Raw genomic sequence first — 21,243 nt, 5'->3', positions numbered from 1 at the left:
GTCTCCCTCTCTCTCTCTGCCCCCAACCCAGTCGCATTCTGTCTCTGTCTCTCTCAAAACTAAATAACATTTTAAAGAACTTTTTTTAAACATAGTCAATATCAATAGTCACTAGGGAAATGCAAATCGATACCATACTGAGATACTACTTCATAACAACTAGGATAGCTATAATCAAAAAGACTGTCAGGGCACCTGGGTGGCTCAGTCAGTTGAGCAACCAGCTCTTGATTTATGCCTAGGTCATGATTTCACAGTTATGAGATCGAGCCCCGTGTCAGGCTCTGAGCTGGGCGTGGAGCCTGCTTGGGTCTCGGTCTCTCTCTCTCTCTCTCTCTCTCTCTATCCCTTCCCCACTTGCACTTGTGTGCGTGCATGCATGCACTCTCTCCAAATAAATAAACATTAAAAAAAAAAAGACTGCCAATAACAAATGTTGATGAGGATGTGGTGGTGTGATTCTCTACTACACACACACACACACACACACACACACACACACACTGCTGTGGTGGGAATGTAAATGATGCAGCCACTTTGGGAAACAATTTGGCAGTTCCCCCAAAAGTTAAAACATAGAATTACCATATGGGCCAGCAATTTCATTCCTAGATACACATCCAAGAGAATTAAAATCATATGTTTACATAAAAACTAGTTCACAAAAGGTTCACAGCAGTACCATTCATAATAACCAAATGTAAAAACAAGCAAATACCCATGAACTTATGAAGGGATAAACAAAATGCAGTATATCCCTACAATGGAATATTATTTGGCATTTACCAGAAGTAAGCTTTGACACATGCTACAACATGAATGAACCTTGAAAACATTAAGTGAGTGATGCCAGACATAAAAGGGCACATATGGCATGAGTGTATCATATGGAATGTTCAGAATAGGCAATCCATAGAGACAGCTGATCAGGGTTTGCCTGGGGTAGGGCTCAGGAGGAATGGAGAGTGACTACTAATGGGTATAAAGGTTCCTTAGGGGCAATGAAAACATTCTGGGATTAGATGGTAGTAACAGATGCATAACTTGCTAATATTTTTCAAAAACACTGAATTTTATACCTTAAAAAGGTAAATTTTATGTTGTTTGAATTATATCTAAATCTAAAAAAAAAATTAGGTCGTTGTATTTGAAAAATTAGACAAAATGGATAAATTCTTGGAAAAATATAACCTGCCAATCTGATTCAAGAAACAATGGAAAGCCTGGATAGTATGATTATTCAAAAAAAAAAAAAAAATTGAAGCGGTAGTTAAAATCTTATCCCAAAGAAAATACAAGGCTCAAATGGCTTTTGAAGCCACGAAACTGTCAATGAATTCTTTCAGAGAATAAAAATTCATATCATGAGACACGTATACCCATACAAAAACTAGACAATGACTATATGAAGAAGAAAAATTATAAGCTTATCATTCATAAATATAGATGCAGAAATTCTACATAAAATATTAGCATATCAAATCCAACAGTTATAAAAATGGTAACAAACCATGGATGGGTTTATCCAGCATTGCAGCGATGCTTTAATATTATTAAATAGAAGTTACTCACTTTTATAAGTAAATGAGAAAAAAATGTACACTATTTCAACAGTGTAGTAAAAGAATTTGACAAAATTCGATACCTGTTCGTGGGAAAACAAAACGTCTTAGTAGACTATGACTAAAGGAGAACTTATAAAGCTCATAAAAGGCACTCCAAAAAACACATAAAAATCATTCTAGGTCGATGGAGCAGGTGCTCAGCCTTCAAGATCCGCAGGGGGAGGTGGCCGCTGAGCACGGGAGGAAGCCCCGCTTTTCATGGGTGCTCTGTTTCAGGCTTGGTCCAGCAGTGGGCAGGGCCCGTGGAAAGCAGCGAGAACTTGCCATCAGGAAAACATGAAGAAATCCCAGGAAATTAACAAGGGAAAAAAGAAAAGAGTATAACTTAACTACCTTTCAGAGAAAGCAGAGGGACTCTGAGATCACACAGCAAAAGCAGAAGGCAGCTAATGAGAAGTCTGTGCAGATGAAGAGGAAAATGCTGAGTGACTGTCTGGAAAACCTGGTGCTACCACCTAGTAGGTATATTATAAGCTCTGTGATCAAGACTTTGTAGAGTAAACAGTCATTACATGTCCGGTAACAGATCCTTATAAAACTATTTTAAACGTTACCTCTCAGCTTGTCTTCGTGTGATGTTTTAGAGCCATTCTCCAAAAATAAAACACTAACCGTGCATATGAAAAAAAATTATTCTAAATGAAGAAATGTGTAGTTATATACTTTAAAATCAGGAATAAGACAGAGATACTCACTACTGCCATTTCACTTCAACATCGTACTGTGTGATTTAGGGAACATAGGCAAAAAACAAAATTACAAGCATAGGAATAGAAAAAAAAAGAAAGAAAACCGACAATATTGGTGGATTGTATAATTATCTAGACATAAAATCCAGAGTCATGTAAGTAACTAGAAATAAGAGGAGATTCCTAAATTTGATAAATTCACTGTGGTTGTGTAAGAGACTGTCCTTGTTCTCAATAGATACATGATGAATTATTTAAAGGTAAAGGGTCGTGGTCTCTGCAATTCATTTTTAAATGATTCTGCAAACCTAGAATCATTTTAATGGTAAAAGGTAAGTAACCTCGATTATATTACATTATATATATATATATATATATACACCCAGAGAGGGAGATAAAACAAATCTGGCAAATATTATCAATGAGTGAATTTAGGTGAAGGATAAATGGGAGTTCATTGCAACAGTTTTGCCAGTTTTCTGTAGATTTCAGATTTTTTTCAAACTGACAAGGTTAATGACAGTCATAGAAAAGTCTAGTAAGGTGATTGGATATAAGATTAATAATAAAAGTCAATTGCGTTTCATTGCATCAGCAACCAAAGAATTGGGAACTAAATTTTTTTAAAGGACTAAATTTATAATCACAAAACTGTATCACAAAACTATAAACTACTTAAGAATAAATCTAAGAGCAAAAGAATGCAAGACCGATGTAGGAAATCACAAAGTTTGTTTGAAAACATTAGGAAAGACCTCAATCAATGGAGAAACAATCCATGTTAATGGCGAGGAAGAATTAATATCCTAAAGAGAATATTCTCCCCAAATTGATCTACAAATGCAGTACAACGTAAATACCAAAAGGGTTTTCTTAGTTTTGCTTTTTGTAGAATTTAAAAGCTGCCATGTCATGTCAGTGGAGAAAGCAGAGGCTAGTCAAGAAACAGAGCTTATAGGGGTGCCCGGGTGGCTCAGTTGGTTAAGCGTCTGACTCCTGATTTCGGCTCAGGTCATGATCTCGTGGTTGTGAGATTGAGCCCCATGTTGGGCTCTGTGCTGGGCACGGAGCCTGCTTGGGATTCTCTCTCTCCCTCTCTGTCTCCCCCTCGCCCCCCACCCACTTTCTCTCTCAAAATAAATAAATAAACTTAAAAAAAAATAAACAGAGCCTATAAAATTAGTTACCTAAATGAGGGGAAAATAAAATTGGTTTGAGGGGCACCTGGCTGGCTCAGTTGGTTAAGCATCTGACTCTTGGTTTCGGCTCAGATCTTGATCTCACAGTTCGTGGGCTTAAGCCCCACATCAGGCTCTGCACTGACAGCAAAGAACCTGCATGGGATTCTCTCTCTCCCTCTCTCTCTGCCCCTTCCCCACTCACGCTCCTCCTCTTTCTCTCTCTCTCTCAAAATAAATAAATAAACTTTAAAAAAATTGCTAGTGTCATTCTAAGTAAAGAAAAATTTTTAAAAATTTAAAAGTAAAAAAATTAAAAATAAAATTGGTTTGTAACTCATCCATACATAAAAATCATTTCCACTTATATTAATAAATGTCAAAAGCAAAACCTTATAATTTTATTTTTTTAAGTAATATCTGCACCCAACATGGGGATCAAACCCACGAGCCTGAGATCAAGAGTCACAAGTTCCACTGACTGAGCCAACCAGTGCCCCTCAAGAGCAAAATTTTTAAATGTTTTAGAAGACAATACTGTTGAAAATCTTTCTGACCTTGAGGATAAAGAAAGATTGGTTCAGAAACAAAAAATGCTACTTTTTTTAAAAGATCAAAAAATTTGACAATATTAAATTTAGCACTATGTTCATCAAAACCTTAAAGTGAAAAGATGAGAAGATATTTGTAATGCCTAAAACTGAGAAAGCACTAGATCCATGATATATAAAGAATTCTTACAAATCAATAAACAAGGAACCAACAGCTCAATTTAAAAATAGGCAAAAATAAATAAATAATTAATTAATTAATTAATTAAAGCATTTCATGGAAGAAGGAAAACATTTGGTCCATACAATGGATTGTTAAATATCAGGGAAATACAAATTAAAAGCACAATTATATACCACTATACACCTATTAGAATGTTAAATAGACCAACCAATCCAAGTGTTGGCAAAGATGTGGAAAAACTCGAACTCTCATAAACTGCTGATGGGAGTATAAAAGGGTTCCACTACTTTGGAAAATAGTTTGGCTTTTGCCTAAAAACTTAATCAAATGACCTAGCTATTCTAGTCCTAGGTATTTGTCCAAGAGAAATGGAAGCATGTCCATACAAAGACTTGTATACAATGTTCATAGCTGCCTTATTTGTAATAGCCAAAAACTGGAGACAATCCAAATATCCATGACTAGATGAATGGATAAACAAACTGTGGTGTATCCACAGAATAGAATACTCAGCAAAAGAAGAAATGAATTCTGGCTACTGGCAACAACCTGAATGAGTTTCAAACTAAGTACACTGGGTGAAGAAAGCTGGACTTTAAAAGTATACCACCTGTAGGCTTCCACTTATATAAAATTCTGAAAAATGAAAACTAAACTATATAACCTAGAAACAGAAAGTAAATCAGTAGTTAACTGAGTAAGGGGAAAGAGGTGCAGGGCAGAAAAGAGGTGTTACAAAGGGTCACAAAGAAACTTTTGGTGGTGATGGATATGCTTATTATCTTGATTGTGGTAATGATGTCATCAAAACATCAAATTATACACTTGAGATATGAGCGGTTTGCTGGGTGTCGAGGAAAAAAGCTTGCCATAGCTTGACTCTAAGAGAACAGAATAATGTCTTTTAGAGAGAAAATGCTTCTTTTTATTCAAATACCTCAATGGGCCTTTTTGCCTGGGAAAGTTGATATACCTTGGGCTGGCATGGGGGTGGGTTGAGACTATAGAAGAGTCCTTAGCTCTATAAAAGAGAAAATTTTCACTTTAGGGAAAGAGTCCAGAATTCAGAGAAGAGAAGGATATGAGAAAGAAGCCTCCAGAGAAGTTGGAAAGCGTCCCTAATACCTACTGCTAGCAGAGACTATGGAGAACGATGGCCAATGAGAAATTCCCTGGGGTGGAGACAGTCATAGAACTTTGATACCTAATATTCACATGTAAATGGTTTCCTATTCTATGAAGTATTTCCCCTTCACCATCCCCAAACCTTTAGCTCAGTCTGTTCCAGACACTGGCCTTGAGTTCATGGTGTTAGGGGAATCCAAGAGGAAGGGACAGTTCTGCACATCGGAAGCAGAGGGAGGCAGCGGGAATTGTGTGTGAAAGACCACTCTAGACCATGCTAGCCATCACAGAAGTGACTCAGTAGGAACGGGGTCACAGACAGACAATGACGTGAATGGCACCCCCTGGAATTGTGCCTTGTGCTGTTAGTGCATCCTTTAGGTGCACTAGCTCTTTAGGTCAATAGCTCAAACCATTCTGAGTCCCTAAATTATCAATAACCTACCTTACTCCCTGTCTCTCTTCTTTCTTATATGTATGTACAAAAAAAAGGGAAGATTTTTAGTTTCATTTTCTTCACAGCATCATTCTTCCATTGGCTGGACCAGAAAGGAACTCAACTCCTCTTCTCTAATTTCCCCTTAGTTCACCCCAAATAGAAGCCACCAGATCCTTGTATTATCCCTGACTTGACCCAAGTCCCATCCTTCCTCCAATAAAATATGGTTCACGAGGAGTTTCAACTGTGAACTAACAAGAGAAGGAATATATCAAGACAGTGTAGGTGGAAGGAAGGGGTTGTGAGAAATGCATTTCTCCCAGTTGCCATTCACTACCCCTCCGCATGGCTGGGCAGTAGGCTTGGAAGGACCTTTAGGTTGATGTTCATGTTGGTCACACCAATAAGACAAGGCCCGTAACAATAGGAAGAAGCATAACACAAGTACCTCACACGTGTGCGAGTGGCTCACAGCTTATCCCCATGTCTACATACTTACCTTGTGTACTTCCCATAACCTTGTTAGGCTGTTATATTATCTTCTATTCTTTTTTAAAATATTTATTTATTTTTGAGAGAGAATAAGCAGGAGAGGGGTAGAGAGGGAGGGAGACACAGAATCTGAAGCAGGCTCCAGGCTCTGAGCTGTCAGCCCAGAGCCCAATGTGGGGCTCGAACCAACAAACTGTGAGATCATGACCTGAGCCAAAGTCAGAAGCTTAGCTGACTGAGCCACCCAGGTGCCCCTATCTTCCATTCTTACAAAAGGAAAATGAAACTTAGAAAGGTTAAATAGCGTGCCCAATTCTTCTGAGTCCAAACCACAATGCCTTTCTGCCATCTAAGATGCTATCCCAAACAAGTGCCAGGTCTAGTAGGACTTTTCAGTCAGGGATTATTAACCTAGGTCCCAAGGGGGAAACCCCCAAAGTGGGGAGTCCATGAACTTCTTTAGGATTTATTTTCAATCACCTCTAATTGAAATTTAGGGGGCGCCTCGCCTGGGTGGCTCAGTCAATTAAGCATCCGACTTGGGCTCAGGTCATGATCTCACGGTTCGTGGGTTCTAGCCCCGTGCTGACAGCTCAGAGCCTGGAACCTGCTTGGATTCTGTCTCCCTATATCTCTGCCCCTACCCTGCTCACGCTGTGTCTCTGTCTCAAAAATAAATAAACATTAAAAAAACTGAAATTTAGCATTTCCTTCCATTTAGAATGTGGACAACAAACCACAGTAGTGGTAAGCAATACCTTGGGCTTTGTCTCCAGGAGAAACCATGGACATTTTCATATCTTTGCTGTTGTTGCAAATGCCTCAAAATACTGTTTACACTCATCGGGATTTCAGAATTATGATTATGAAGTTCCTGCTGGATCTCATTACAGTGCATTAAAAAATAATCACATATGTTACTCTATCACCACTTTAGTAACTGTGATTCATAAGTATCTTATGCATTTAAAAGCATTATGAGGGGAGTCTGGGTGGCTCAGGTCATGATCTTGCAGTTCCGTGAGTTCAAGGCCCGTGTTAGGCTCTCCGCTGTCAGCGTGGAGCCTGCTTTGGATCATCTTTCCCTCTCTCTCACCGCCTTTCTCCTGCTTGTGTGCTCTCTCTCTCTTTAAAAAATAACTTTAAATCAATCAATCAATCAATCAATCAAGCATTATGAGAAAGTACCTGTAGGTTCCTCATACTTGCCAAAGGGGTTTATGGTGCACACATACACTCATGCCAATGCACACACACACATACACACATATTTTCACACAGGTTGAAGGATGCGGCAAATGGTCAGGAATTGTGTTCTCCTCTTGTTCCTGTTTACGACCATATTGTACTGCAGATATTTATATGTCTTTCCTTCCTTGCTAGCATGTGAGTTCTAATAAAGCAGGAGTGGTATCTTCTATTCCTTTGAGCCTTCAGTGCCTAGAACGGGGCTTGGCATTCGCTGAACAATCATTTATAGAGTATCTACTGTGCATAAGGCTCAGGTCCCATTGGGGGTGGCTGAATAATGGAAAGACTCAAAGGAGAGCAATAAATTCATTCACAAACATGTTTGAGCATTCATTCATTCGTCCGCTTAGAGGATTATCTAATGGCTACTCAACGCCAGCCACTGAGGTAGGCTCTGGGGAAAATAGGAAAAATGAGATCTGAGTCCTTGTTCTCACAGGGCACCCATTCTAGCTAATGAAAACAAGATTTCTGAAGACAGACAGACCAATAGGAATGAGGTCACTTGTTCCGGAGAGTCAGAGTCGTAGGGAAAATCTAGTTCTCAAGTCTATGTTTATTAGATCTTTTTAGCCAAAAGGTTACTGGGAGAAACTAACCACAGGGTAGAAAATGTAGACTAAGATGCCCTTCATAAGAGGAAAAGTCTGTGGGGTCCACAGGAGGACAATTTACCTTGTTGTGTGGTTGCTGGTCTTGCCTAGCAAACCTTGTGGAGAAGTTAGTCTTCCATTGTCCCCGGTGTTTCAGGGGCCGGCCTGTCCAAAGACAGCAAGATGGATGCGTGCCCTCTCTGCAGTTCTGCTCTGCTTCAAAGATTCTATGATGCTATCAATTAGTCAGAATGTGCAAGGTTGCCTAGATACCTTGGGGCTTCTTTTTCTTGTAGGAGACCAGAGCTGGGTGACCTCCTCAAACCTGCCAAATGTGTGGTGAGAGACCAGATGTGGGAGAATGTGGTCGCACAACTGCCTGGATATCTGGGCTAGATCATCCATCCAGGCAGGAGGGCAAAGGGAGAGACACCCAGCAGAACTAGGAGAGAAAGGGATGGGGGCTGGGTGTGTCTTAACACCGAAAAGGAGAACTGGGAAAAGATAACAAGGACAGCAAGGTTTGGGGTTAAGACAAAATCTGATAAAGTGAAACATTTCCCTGAAGAAGCATAACATCCAAATACAAAGAAATAAATTTAACAAATCCATACAACATCTCTTCCGAGAAGTATAACCTTAAAATACAAAAAATAAGTTCGCTTTGGTAAATCTAGGTCCCACCCACAGCAGTATCTCTATCTGTGTTCACTGAATGCATGAAAAAATATTTCCTAGGGAACCTCAACTCCTTCATCTGTCCCCAGCTCCAGCTGGCCTCTCTCTTACCCTCCTTCGGCCTCCTCCATTCTGTCTGTCTGAACATCCTGCTTTAGCAAATGGTGACAGTTATCACTAGGAATTAAGTACATACATCAAAATCAACCTGGATGATCTGGAATATTATTCTTTTCAGTCTGTAGCCCATGATAAAGGCCTCTATTTTTTCCACGGAAAATTTCTTGGAACACTTCATTTTTCAATCACGCCTCCATCTAGTAAGTATTTAGTAAGAACAGCATAGTCCTGGCTTCCCTGGAGCACTACAAAAACGTATCTAACCAAGAGCTTGCAATCTACTAGTCCAGATGAGAAATGCCTACAGGTAACTCTGGGACAAGGTAGAATGTCACAGGTGGCTCAGATCAATGGGGAGAGGGGAGGTAGAGACAGAGAAAAAAAAGAGAGGACATCCACTGGGGCAATGGTTAGGGACAGGCCATCTCCACTTAGTTCTGGAGGGTAGAATGCAGACTAGCAGGGCCTGTAGGAGGGGCAAGTTCCAGGGAGGTAGAAGTCAGAGTGAAGTCAAAAGGCCCTTCAGTCAGCTTTAGCTGTTCAAAAGCAAGAGCTTTAGGATCATGTGATAAATGCCCAGTCACTGGAAGTATTCATTCAAATGAGATTTGGATAATTTACTAAAGATATTGTGGAAGATATTCCATATATTTCCCCCTGTTGGTAAGAAGTTTGGGCTAGACAGATGCTCTCAGCAACTTCTGACTCTACGTGTGCCTTACTCCACCGGCAGAGCATGAAGTCAGCAAGCAAGCCTCCCAAATGAAACATTAATACCTCATGCAAAGAATCTTGGGAAATCAAACATTCTTTATTCATTTACTGTATTTCATACACCTAGCAGTCCTTTAAACAACTATCAACAGCAGCAACACGAACCACATGTAAAATGAAAACGGGTGCCCCAAATGGCACCCTCCCCAACACACACGCATATGGAGAAGCACAATCCCACAGGCTGCTGACATTACTCACTTTAAGCATGAAAAGATTCCTACAGGGCTGCCTGGAAATCAACCTTCTTCACCCTGGAGCTGATACTCCGAAGTCTTTGTTCTCTTTCCATGTTTGAAGTCAACATGACAAGTTAAGGACAAGTTAGATTAGATTTCCAGTTTATTACATGAGACCCGATCCTTCTCAAGTGTGCATCCACAGGTGAGGACCCAATCTACTACAAGCAATGGCTGAAGCATTCCAGAGGGGGACTCGGCCAGCCAGGCCTCACGGGCAGATTGCATGTATGTTTCAAGTCCAACAGCCACAGGACCCAAAGCCATAGAGAACTAGCAGCTTGGGCCTCAACTGAAAAATTTGCTAAAAGGGGATCTCTCGGGCCCAACTGCTTTGATTTTACAAGTTGGCCCATCTTTGGCCCAAATGTGCCAATGATAAGTATCATTTAATGCCCTTGAAAAAAAAATACTGAGTAACAAAATGCTAAGAGTACCCGAGAACCCGGGGTTCTCTTCCGGTCATCCAGAATGTGAAGTCAGCTAGAAGCTTGCCTGTTGGTCCCTGACCGACTCATCTGCCAGAGGAAAGGCTGGTCAGTATCCAAGGCATGTGGGGCCCAACCCTGAGGGAGTCCCTATTTCTCCTTCTGTGCCTGCTGTAACCTCTTGGCCACAGCAGTGATCAGAGCAGCTCCCTTTCCACTCCCATCTTCTGACAGCATGAGTGTCACATCACATCGAGGAGCTAGTTCTTTCACGGTTTCCTGCAATATCCGAGAAAAGCTACAAAAGAGAGAGAGAGAGAAACATCATCAGCACTCACATAAGGGATCAACATATTTGTGAATGATTCCAATCTAGTTTGTTCCTTCCAGCTTGCTTCTCAAGGCTCTAGAACAGCTTCATACACCTCTTCCTAAATAGCTGTTTTATTTATTTATTTATTTATTTATTTTTATTTAAAAATTTTTTTTTCAACATTTTATTTTATTTTTTGGGACAGAGAGAGACAGAGCATGAACGGGGGAGGGGCAGAGAGAGAGGGAGACACAGAATCGGAAACAGGCTCCAGGCTCTGAGCCATCAGCCCACAGCCCGACGCGGGGCTCGAACTCACAGACCGCGAGATCGTGACCTGGCTGAAGTCGGACGCTTAACCAACTGCGCCACCCAGGCGCCCCTAAGTAGCTGTTTTAATCTTACCTTTTGTTGAGTAACTACTAATGCCAGAGGCTATTCTAGGTGTTTTACATACAGAATATACATACAAAGTGTAATAACAGTTTAAAAGCATTTATTAGTATTTTCACAGCATAAAAAAAATTGATGCTCAGAAGTTAAGAAATTTTTCTAAGCTTGTACAACTAGTAAGTTATATTAGGACTTGAACCAGGCCTATCATGTTCTCAGCCTCACATTTTTTTTCTTTTTTTTTTTTTTGGTTCAAAAATCCCTAAATGTTTATTTTGAAAAATTTCAAACTTACTACAGAGCTGAAAGAATAGTTTGCTGAATGCCTGAACACCCTCTGCCTACACTCAACAAAGTTATAATTTTATCCTACTTGCTTTATCCATTCACCTATCCATCCTTCCCTCCCTCCATTGATTTTCCCCCAAAGTACATAGTTGGCCTCTCTCAACTATCCTTTGATATATTAAATCCATTTGAGGGGACATCTTGTAAGTTGAATTACCAGGGCAGTCTGTGAGGTCAAAGTATGTTTAACAGAGGCCTGGGCATCTAGGCCCCATGTCCTGTGATCCTGTGTTACCATGAACGGTACAAGTGGTGTTCATCTCTGAGGGCCAGCATGCTAGAGCAGGTTCTGAACCCGACTCCATCACACAGCCAGTGGGTGACTCTGGCCAACCGCTGATGCTCCCTGGGGCCCTACTGGTTATGTAGTAGGAGAAAGTTTGAGGTCTTCTTGAAGGCACAGCAGGGTGGTTAGCCCCCAACTTTCCAGAAGAAAGGAGAAATGGCTTAGTGGTCACAGGTCAATCAAGTCTTTCTTCCTTTCTTTCTTTCTTTCTTTCTTTCTTTCTTTCTTTCTTTTCTTTCTTTCTTTCTTTCTTTCTTTCTTTCTTTCTTTCTTTCTTTCTTTCGTTTCTTTAAGCATACAATTCAGTGTTTCTTAGCGTATTCACAAAGTTATGCAACCAGCACCACTATCTAATTCCAGAACATTTTTATCACCCTAAAAAGAAACTCCATGCCCATTAATAGTCACTCCCCATTCACACCAACCCCCAGGTGCCCCCCTACTTTCTGTCTCTATAGATTTGCTTATTCTAGACATTTCATATAATGGAATCGTATAGTAAGTGGCCTTTTGTGTCTGGCTTCTTCTTTCAGTTAACACGATATTTTTCAAGGTTGATCAGAGTTATAGCATGTGTCAGTACTTCACTCCTTTTTATGAGTATTAGTCCATTGTACAGATACACTACATCTTGTTTATCCACTCATTCTTGGTGGACATTTGGACTGTTTCCCCCTTTGGTTACCATGAATAGTTCTGCTATGAACATCATCAACAAGTTTTTGTGTGAACATGTTTTCAGTTCTCTTGGATACACCTCGGAATGGAATTGATGGGTCATATGGTAACTCTATGTCTATCTTTTTCAGGAACTCCCAAACTGTTTCCCACCAGCAATGTATGAGGTCTCCAATTTTGCCATATCCTCATCAACACTTGTTAGTGTCACTCTTTTTTATTATAGCCATCCTAATGAGTGTGAAATGGTACCTCATGGTTTTGGTTTGCATTTCTCCAGTGACTAATGATACTGAGCATCTGTCCACATGCTTATTTGCCACTTACACATCTTTGGAGAGATGCCTATTTAGATCCTTTGCCCATTTGTTGATGGGGTTATTTGTCTTTTTAATTGTTGAGTTGTAATTGTTCTTTCTATTTTCTAGGCAGAAATCCTACATCAGATATATGATTTGCTAATATTTTCCATCATTCTCTAGGTTGCCTTTCACTCTGTCATATTCTCTGATGCACAGAAATTTTTAATTTTTATAAAGTCCAGTTTACCTATTTTTTCTTCTGTTACTTATGCTTTTGGTGTCATATTTAAGAAATCATTGCTTAATCCAAGGTCACAAAGATTTATACCTATGTTTTCTCTTAAGAGCTTAATAGTTTTATCTCTTAAATTCAGGTCTTTGATCCATTTTAAGTTGATTTTTGTACATGGGATGAGGTACGAATCCAACCTCATTTTTTTTGCAGGTGGATATCCAGTTGTTCCACCATTTTCTGGAAAAAATATTCTTTTCCCATTAAAAGGTCTTCACCTCCTTGTTTAAAATCCCCTGACCGGGGCGCCTGGGTGGCGCAGTCGGTTAAGCGTCCGACTTCAGCCAGGTCACGATCTCGCGGTCCGGGAGTTCGAGCCCCGCGTCGGGCTCTGGGCTGATGGCTCAGAGCCTGGAGCCTGTTTCCGATTCTGTGTCTCCCTCTCTCTCTGCCCCTCCCCCGTTCAAGCTCTGTCTCTCTCTGTCCCAAAAATAAATAAACGTTGAAAAAAAAAAATTAAAAAAAATAAAATAAAATAAAATCCCCTGACCATAAATGTAGGGGTCTATTTCTGAGCTCTCAATTCTAGTCCGATGATCTCTATGTTTATCCTTACGTCAGTACCACACTGAGACTGTAGTTTTATTGTAAATTTCAAATAGAAAATTGTGAGTTCTCCAACTTTGTTCTTTTTTAAGACTATTCTAGTCTAAGTTCCTTGCATTTCCATATGAATTTTAGGATCAACTTGTTGATTTCTGCAAAGAAGTCTCCTGGGATTTTGATCATGATTGTGTCGAATCTGAAGATCAATTCGTGAAGCAATGCTACCTTAACAATATTAAGTCCATTAACATAGGCTGTCATTCTATTTAGGTCTTCTTTGTTTTATCTCAACAATGTTTTCTACTTCTCAATGTACAAATCTTACATTCCTTTTGTGACATTTATTGCTAATTATTTTATTCTTTTTGTGTTGTAAATGGAATTGTGTTCTTAATTTCATTTTCAGATTGTTCATTGCTAATGCATAGAAATGCAATTGATTTTGTGGATTGATCTTGCATCCTGAAATCTTGCTGAACTTGTTTAACAGTTCCAATAGTTTTTTGTAGATTATTAAGGGTTTTCTGTATACAAAATCATGTCATCTACAGACAAAGATAGTTTCACTTTTGCCTTTCCAATATGGATACTTTTTATTTCCTTTTTCTTGATTAGTTGCTCTGGCTAGACTTGCCCTTGATTTTCCCTTTGAAGTCACATATGTTTGGTCTGGTCTGACAAGCCTCTGCCTTGAATCACGTCTGGACTGAGAGACAAAAACCATGCAACCATCTGGAGGCAGTGCCAAAGCAGGACAATGTTGAACAGCAGTGACAAGAGTAGGCACCCTTGTCTTGTTTCTGATTATAAGGGCAAAGCATCCAATCTTTCACCAGTACGTATGAAGTCAATTGTGGGTTTTTCATAGATGCTTCATCAGGTGGAGTCCCTTTAGCTCTAGTTTGTTGAGTGCTTTTATCATGAAAGGTATTGTATTTTATCAAATGCTTTCTCTGCACCTATTGAAATGATCATGTGGTTTTTGTCCCTTGGTCAAGTCTTGGTTCAAGGGAGAAGAGGCTCGCAGGAATCACATCAAAAGTAAGCGATTGCGAGGGGGAAAACAAGAAAAGATACTAGGCGGTGATTTTGGAGAATTAGTCGTCACCATAGGAGGGGCTAAGGATCAGGGGTTACAATAATAGTATGTTCATGTATATATTTCAGTATGATTGGAAACTTTTATAAGCTTGTTAATACTTTTCATTTTCACCAAAACAAAATGTTAAACATTAAATGAAAATAATAGCTTTCGTCATTGACCTTTTTGTGATGTGCCATGCACTCTACAGATACTGTTTAACTTAATCCTCGGGGCACCTACGTGGCTCAGTCAGTTAAGCGTCCGACTTTGGCTCAGGTCACAATCTCGTGGTTCATGGGTTCGAGCCCCACGTCAGACTCTGTGCTGCCAGCTCGGGCCCTGGAGTCTGCTTTGGATTCTGTGTCTCCCTCTCTCTCTGTCCCTCCCTGACTTGCGTTCTCTCTTTCCCTCAAAAATAAATAAACATCAAAAAATTTTTAACTTAATTCTCACAACCACTTATGAGGTAGGTAAGATTTTTGTTGTCATTTTACAGATTAAGAACTGAGGCTCAAAGAGGGTGAGAAACTGACCCTCAGCCTCCCAGCTTCTAAGTGGTGGAGCCAGGATTCAAACCTACATTTCCTGATGGGGCTCTCAATCCTTCTGTCCACTGCCTCTGAGCTAAGAAAATTATAACCAGTTCATACTTGGCAAACACTCTATGCTGCACAAAATACTCAGTTCTCATCACTTCCCTGTGAGGTCAGGTGAGAATATGTTAGTAATAATGGCTTGTATTTGTGGAGCACTGTGTCAAGTACACGTAGGAACTCAATCCTCATGTGGCCCTATGAGGCGGAGATTATTACTACCTGCCTTTTACTGTTGGAGATCAGGGGGTTCAGAGAGGATGGCGAGTACTCCCACATCCTACCACTAAGACACAGAGCCACAAGGGCTCACACCTTGTCTGCTAGAGCCATGGGGTCCACTTTCAGCTTCAGCACCCTCCCATCCCCACCTCTCTGGGGCACTTACTGAGGGTGCAGCTTGTACAGGGTGCCATCCACACCCACGGTGACCTTCAGGTTCTCAAGCCCCTGGTCTTCCCTCCTCTTCTCCACGATGGCTGCCAGGCCAGCGCCATAGAGCTGGGCTGCCCTCCGGGACACAGCTCCGCACACCTCCTTCACCACAATGCTGTCCTCACACGTGCTGTCCAGGCCAAGCTGCTGCAGGATCCTCCTGACCTGGAGGAGGGCCAGCCGATCGCTGCAGACAAGCAGAGTGGGATGTCAGGACCTGCTTCGGGGGGCCCCGGAACCTGCTCCACATGGGTCACAGCCCCCCGTCCCCAGATGCCCTAGGCAGAGGGAGGAGAAAATGATCCAAGAAATGGCTAAGTTAGAGCAGAATGCCACAGAAGCTGAGACTCAAGAAAGTCTGCCGCCCCCAGGAAGTCCCATCATCTTTACAAAATAAAGCGTAGCACACAGTTTCTCACACCACGTCTAAACTCTCCCACTGAGCACGCCAGCTCCTGCTGCCCTGCTGTTTGATGAGAAGCTAGCTTTCCTTCTATTTAACTTTTTCTGATTTCCTGCTCTCTCTTCCCAACTAGACTACATGTCCTTGAGGGTAAGACTATATTCTCAGTAGTAGCCAGCATAGGGCTGTGTATATTCAGTGGGCAAGTGAAAAAATTAATATACAATGTACCATCAGCACCTTTGAGAGCAGGAATCTGCACGTGGGACCACGAGCATGTACGCACGTGCAAAGCACCCATCGCGGGGACAGGCTGGCCTTGAGTCTAGACCCTGATTCTCTCATGGTGAACTTACAGAGCTCTGACTCCCAAGCTAAACAATGTGAAATTATATCCTTGACTGCCTCAGGGAATACTTAGAGAAGAAGAATGTTATCAAGAGAGAACTGAGAAAAAAAAAATAAAAGAGAGAGAGAGAACCGAGAAAGAATCTATACGGCCGTATAGTGGGTTCAGCAGGTAAATGGTGGCACAGCCAGACAAGAGAATCCTTTGTAAACCTTAGAGATGAATTTGCATGAGCCTATTTTTTTTTATTTTTATTTTTTTCAACGTTTATTTATTTTTGGGACAGAGAGAGACAGAGCATGAACGGAGGAGGGGCAGAGAGAGAGGGAGACACAGAATCGGAAACAGGCTCCAGGCTCTGAGCCATCAGCCCAGAGCCTGCCGCGGGGCTCAAACTCCCGGACCGCGAGATCGTGACCTGGCTGAAGTCGGACGCTTAACTGACTGCGCCACCCAGGCGCCCCTGCATGAGACTATTTAATGCTATGGCAAGTATTCATGACATATTAAGTGAAAAAATAGATTATAAAATACTATGTGCCATATGATCTTGGTTTTCATGAATGTACATCCTTGCATAGAAAAAAAAAGCAGAAGGAAATCTATTCAGTTGCTGGTAGGATTACCAGTAGGTTCTTATTTTCTTGCTTTTACTTTTGACTGAGCAATATGTGTATAGTAAGAAAAAAAGGGGATTTTTTTAAGTATGTAAAAAAATAAAACCTGAAATTCTTTCCACAGTCCCAGCCTTCACAGTTTACCTTGTTCTTTCTGTTTTATTTTTTTTTAAGTTTATTTATTTATTTTGAGAGAGACAGAAATAATGTAAGTGGAGGAGGGGCAGAGAGAAAGGAGAGAGAGGGAATCCCAAGCACAGAGCCCAATGTGGGGCTCAAACCCACGAAGCTGTGAGATCATGTCCTGAGCCAAAACCAAGAGTCAGGATGCTTAACCGACTGAGCCACCCAGGTGTCCCCACCCGCTTCTTCTTTCGTCCACATTCCCCCGCTCAATCCTCAGAGCAATCCTTGGAGTTAAGCAGTAGAGTACTTATCTTTTATAAGGAAAGGAATTGTCCAGAAAGGTGAAGCAACTTGCCTCAGGTCACACACCACAAGCAATCTTAAACTCAGACTCTGAGACTATAAGCCTAGGACACTCCCCACAACCCAAGAATCACTGTTGCATCCATTGGACAACGTGCTTTGAAATGGAGCACAGACAGCATAGCACCTACCATTCCCAACTGGTACCAGATTGGATCTGATTTTCTTTTTATACCATGAAGTTTAAAAACAGATAAAATAACTAGAAATAGGAAACCAAAGCATCCAAAGCAGACACCTTTTGTGTGGCAGAAGCAAATATTTCTGGAGGCATATAGGTCCTGCTAACTTACTGTTGTCCAAGAACATCTTCCTTTGTATTCAGGACACACACACACACACACACACACACACACACACAGCAAAGATAGTCAATGTGCTCATCTCTTGCACATGAGGAAGAAATCATTTTTCCCCACAGCAAACAAGGATCGCTCTGGTCATCAACAGTGATGACTTTTAACTTGCACTTTTGAATCTAACAGGTTGAAGAGCAGACAAAAAGGGATGCTGGATATCTGCTTATCACAACTTCCAAAACACAAAATTGCTGCTGCTGCTGCTGCTGCTGCTGGTGCTGATTCCACCACCATCTCCTTAGACAGCAAGAACGGCCCTACAACAGTCCATCTGATTTCTCTAAGTACACTGCTTTCACTTCTAAAGAGTTTTCTGTTTTTCCCAAAGTGATTTGTGGCTTGCTGGCATGTGGCCATGCAGACCAGGGAAATTACATGAATGAATGCAAATTGAAAGAAATTCCAAATACAAAGCCTCTTGACAAGAACGGCGCTGGTAGGGAGAAAAAAAAAAAAAAGCAGTGACATTGACACATTTGTACATAACTGGTGGTGGTGGAAAATGGAACCACCTTTTCAGAAGTGTGTCCACAGGGAAATGCTTCTTTTAACCAGATACTTCTACTCCTGAGGAAATCATTTGTGAGCTGCAAATGATTACACAAAAAGAATAATTATGGTGTTACTCAGAACTGCGGAAATCCATAAATTATAAGCTAGACATCTTATACTAAAGGGAGAGTTTAGTAAATTATAGTATAGCAATCTAATGTAACATTATGCAGCCATTTTAAATGATAATTACACCAAAGACTTGAGATGGGGAAGTCTCTAGAAGTATTCCAGCTAAAAATTGCAGGAGTATTAGCATTAACTTACCATCATTTTACAATCTCAAGTGAAATCACAGATCTTGGCAATAAGCATCAGTGACTACTCACATCATAAAAGACAGACAGTAGTGTCTAGGTGGCTCATTCAGTTAAGCATCCAATTGTTGATTTCGACTCAGGTCATGATTTCACATCCCGCATTGGGCTTGGTGCTGACCGCATGGAGCCTGCTTGGGATTCTCTCTCTCTCCCTCTCCCTCTCCCCCTCCCCTGTTCCCACTCTCTTTCTCTCAAAATAAGTAAATAAACTTAAAAAAAATAAAAGTAAACAAAAGAGAGACAACTCAATGCCACTTCTGAAACATTCTTGTCCAAAACTCAACACTGAATCTAACCATGCATCTAGGTCTAACTATGAAATTGTAGAAAATATAAGAGAGAAGAAAATCCTAAATACTATAACCAGCAAAATCTAGAACACAGGAAACTTCTAGGAAAAATAAGTTTCTTCATCCAATATATTCCAAGGGGAAACAAGAGAAGTTTATATATTAAAAAGATTCATATATATATATCTCAACCAAATGACCTGTCTGGACCTTGTTTGGATATTGATGCAAACAAATGCACTGTAAAAACCATTATTTTTAGGCAATTTGGAAAATAAAAACATTGGCAGGATATTTTGAGTTTAAGGTTTATCATTAGCTATTTTAAGTGTGGTGACGGTAATGTGGTTATTTTTTTTTTAAAGAACTAATATTTTATAAACATATTTTAAAATAATTATAGGGGCACCTGGGTGGCTCAGTTGGTTAAGTGTCCAACTTCAGCTCAGGTCATGATCTTGCGGTTCATGAGTTCGAGTCCCCTTGTGTGGCTCTGTGCTGACAGCTCAGAGCCTGGATCCTGCTTCAGATTCTGTGTCTAGCTCTCTCTCTATCCCTCCCCCACTCATACCCTGTCTCTCAATAATAGATAAACATTAAAAATTTTTTTAAATAACTCCCATGTTTATAGCAGCACTATCAACAATAGCCAAAGTATGGAAAGAGCTCAAATGTCCCTCGATGGGTGAATGAATAAAGAAAATGTGGTACACACACACACACACACACACACACACACACACAATGGAGTATTACTCGGCAATCAAAAAGAATGAAATCTTGCCATTTGCAACTACATGGATAGAACTGGAGGGTATTATGCTAAGTGAAATTAGTTAGTCAGAGAAAGACAAAAATCATATGACTTCACTCATATGAGGACTTTAAGAGACAAAACAGATGAACATAAGGGAAGAGAAACAAAAAGAATATAAAAACAGGGAGGGGGACAAAACAGAAGAGACTCATAAATAGGGAGAACAAACTGAGGGTTGCTGGAGGGGTTGTGGGAGGGGGGATGGGCTAAATGGGGAAGGGGCATTAAGGAATCTACTCCTGAAATCATTGTTGCACTACATGCTAACTAATTTGGATGTAAATTTTAAAAAATAAAAAATAAAATTAAAAAAGTTTTTAAATAGTTATAGATAAACTCACATAAAATGTGAGATTTGTTTTGGGGTGCCTGGATGGCTCAGTCGGTTAAGCGTCCAGCTTCGGTTCAGGTCATGATCTCACGGTTCATGGGTTCCAGCCCCACATCGGGACTTTGAGCCTGGAACCCACTTTGGATTCTGTGTCTCCCCCTCTCTCTGCCTTTCCCCTGCTCACGCTCTGTCTCTCTGTCTCTCAAAAATGAATAAACGTTAAAAAAAAATTTTTTTTTTAAATGTGAGATTTGTTTCAAATTCATCCAGTTTAGGGGTGGGAAAAGCAGGAGTATATCAATGAACCAAGTTTGGTCATGAGTTGATCATTATTGAAGGTGGGGATGCAGTCAGTTCATTTTACCATTCCCTCTATTCTTCTATGTTTAAAACTTTTCAGGGGCATCTGGGTGGCTCAGTCAGTGAGTGTCTGACTTCGGCTCAGAGCATTATCTTGCCATTCATGAGTTTGGGCCCCGTGTAGACTCTGTGCTGACAGCCTGGAGCCTGGAGCCTGCTTCCGATTCTGTGTCTCCTTCTCTCCCTGCCCCTCCCGCACTCGCACTCTGTCTCTGTCTCTCGAAACTAAATAAATAAATGTTTTTTAAAAAATGCAAAAAGAACTTTTCATAATAAATCATAAAATAGAAACCAGAATTATAATTGACAATTGTCCTGTACAATCACTGAATAAACAATATACAGAATGATATGTGTAGTATGATTGCAATTATGCAAATATGTTTACACACTTTTAAAAATTTGAAAGGGAACATGTAAAAATCAAAACAGCTATATTTGGTCATGAGCATATAGGTGATTTTTTTTTTAAAGAGTTTTCTTTCATATTATGGACACATCATCTTTTTCGGAACAAGAGAGGATCATTTTTCAGCCTAAGCTAAGTCCTGTGTAACAGTTTAGGAACCTCAGGGCCCAGGCACGCAGCTGGCCCTTCAGTTGTGTCCTGTGGTCCTGATGCAGCTGAGAGACAGAGCAGCTCTAGGAGGAAACCCCTTGTCCAGCCAGGCCCTTACTGTTTTTATTTTTAAATCTCAAGCCTGCTGGACCCCAGCATGA

At 40.6% G+C, this 21,243-nt stretch overlaps 2 protein-coding genes across 2 annotated transcripts in view; both read right to left on the bottom strand.

Annotated features, from left to right (window-relative positions):
• Window positions 1-8,340, bottom strand: part of HK1 (hexokinase 1) — a 126,088-nt gene extending 117,748 nt beyond the window's left edge. Inside the window, exon 1 of the mRNA XM_043596513.1 lies at window positions 8,210-8,340. The gene's annotated coding sequence lies outside the window, so the exon portion shown is untranslated. The remainder of the gene's footprint in view (window positions 1-8,209) is intronic.
• A 1,375-nt stretch (window positions 8,341-9,715) lies between these two features.
• The window catches only part of HKDC1 (hexokinase domain containing 1), a 51,074-nt gene continuing 39,546 nt past the window's right edge, over window positions 9,716-21,243 (bottom strand). The window contains exons 17-18 of the mRNA XM_043596514.1: window positions 15,590-15,823; window positions 9,716-10,664 (exon numbers count right to left, since the gene is read on the bottom strand). Coding sequence (XP_043452449.1) covers window positions 10,517-10,664; window positions 15,590-15,823 — 382 coding nt within the window. The 3' untranslated portion in view covers window positions 9,716-10,516. The remainder of the gene's footprint in view (window positions 10,665-15,589; window positions 15,824-21,243) is intronic.

The sequence above is a fragment of the Prionailurus bengalensis genome, chromosome D2 (genome assembly GCF_016509475.1).
Source record: "Prionailurus bengalensis isolate Pbe53 chromosome D2, Fcat_Pben_1.1_paternal_pri, whole genome shotgun sequence".
Lineage (NCBI taxonomy): Eukaryota > Metazoa > Chordata > Mammalia > Carnivora > Felidae > Prionailurus > Prionailurus bengalensis.
The sequence above is the reverse complement of the archived record's forward strand: the minus strand, read 5'-3'. Positions and strand labels throughout refer to the sequence as shown.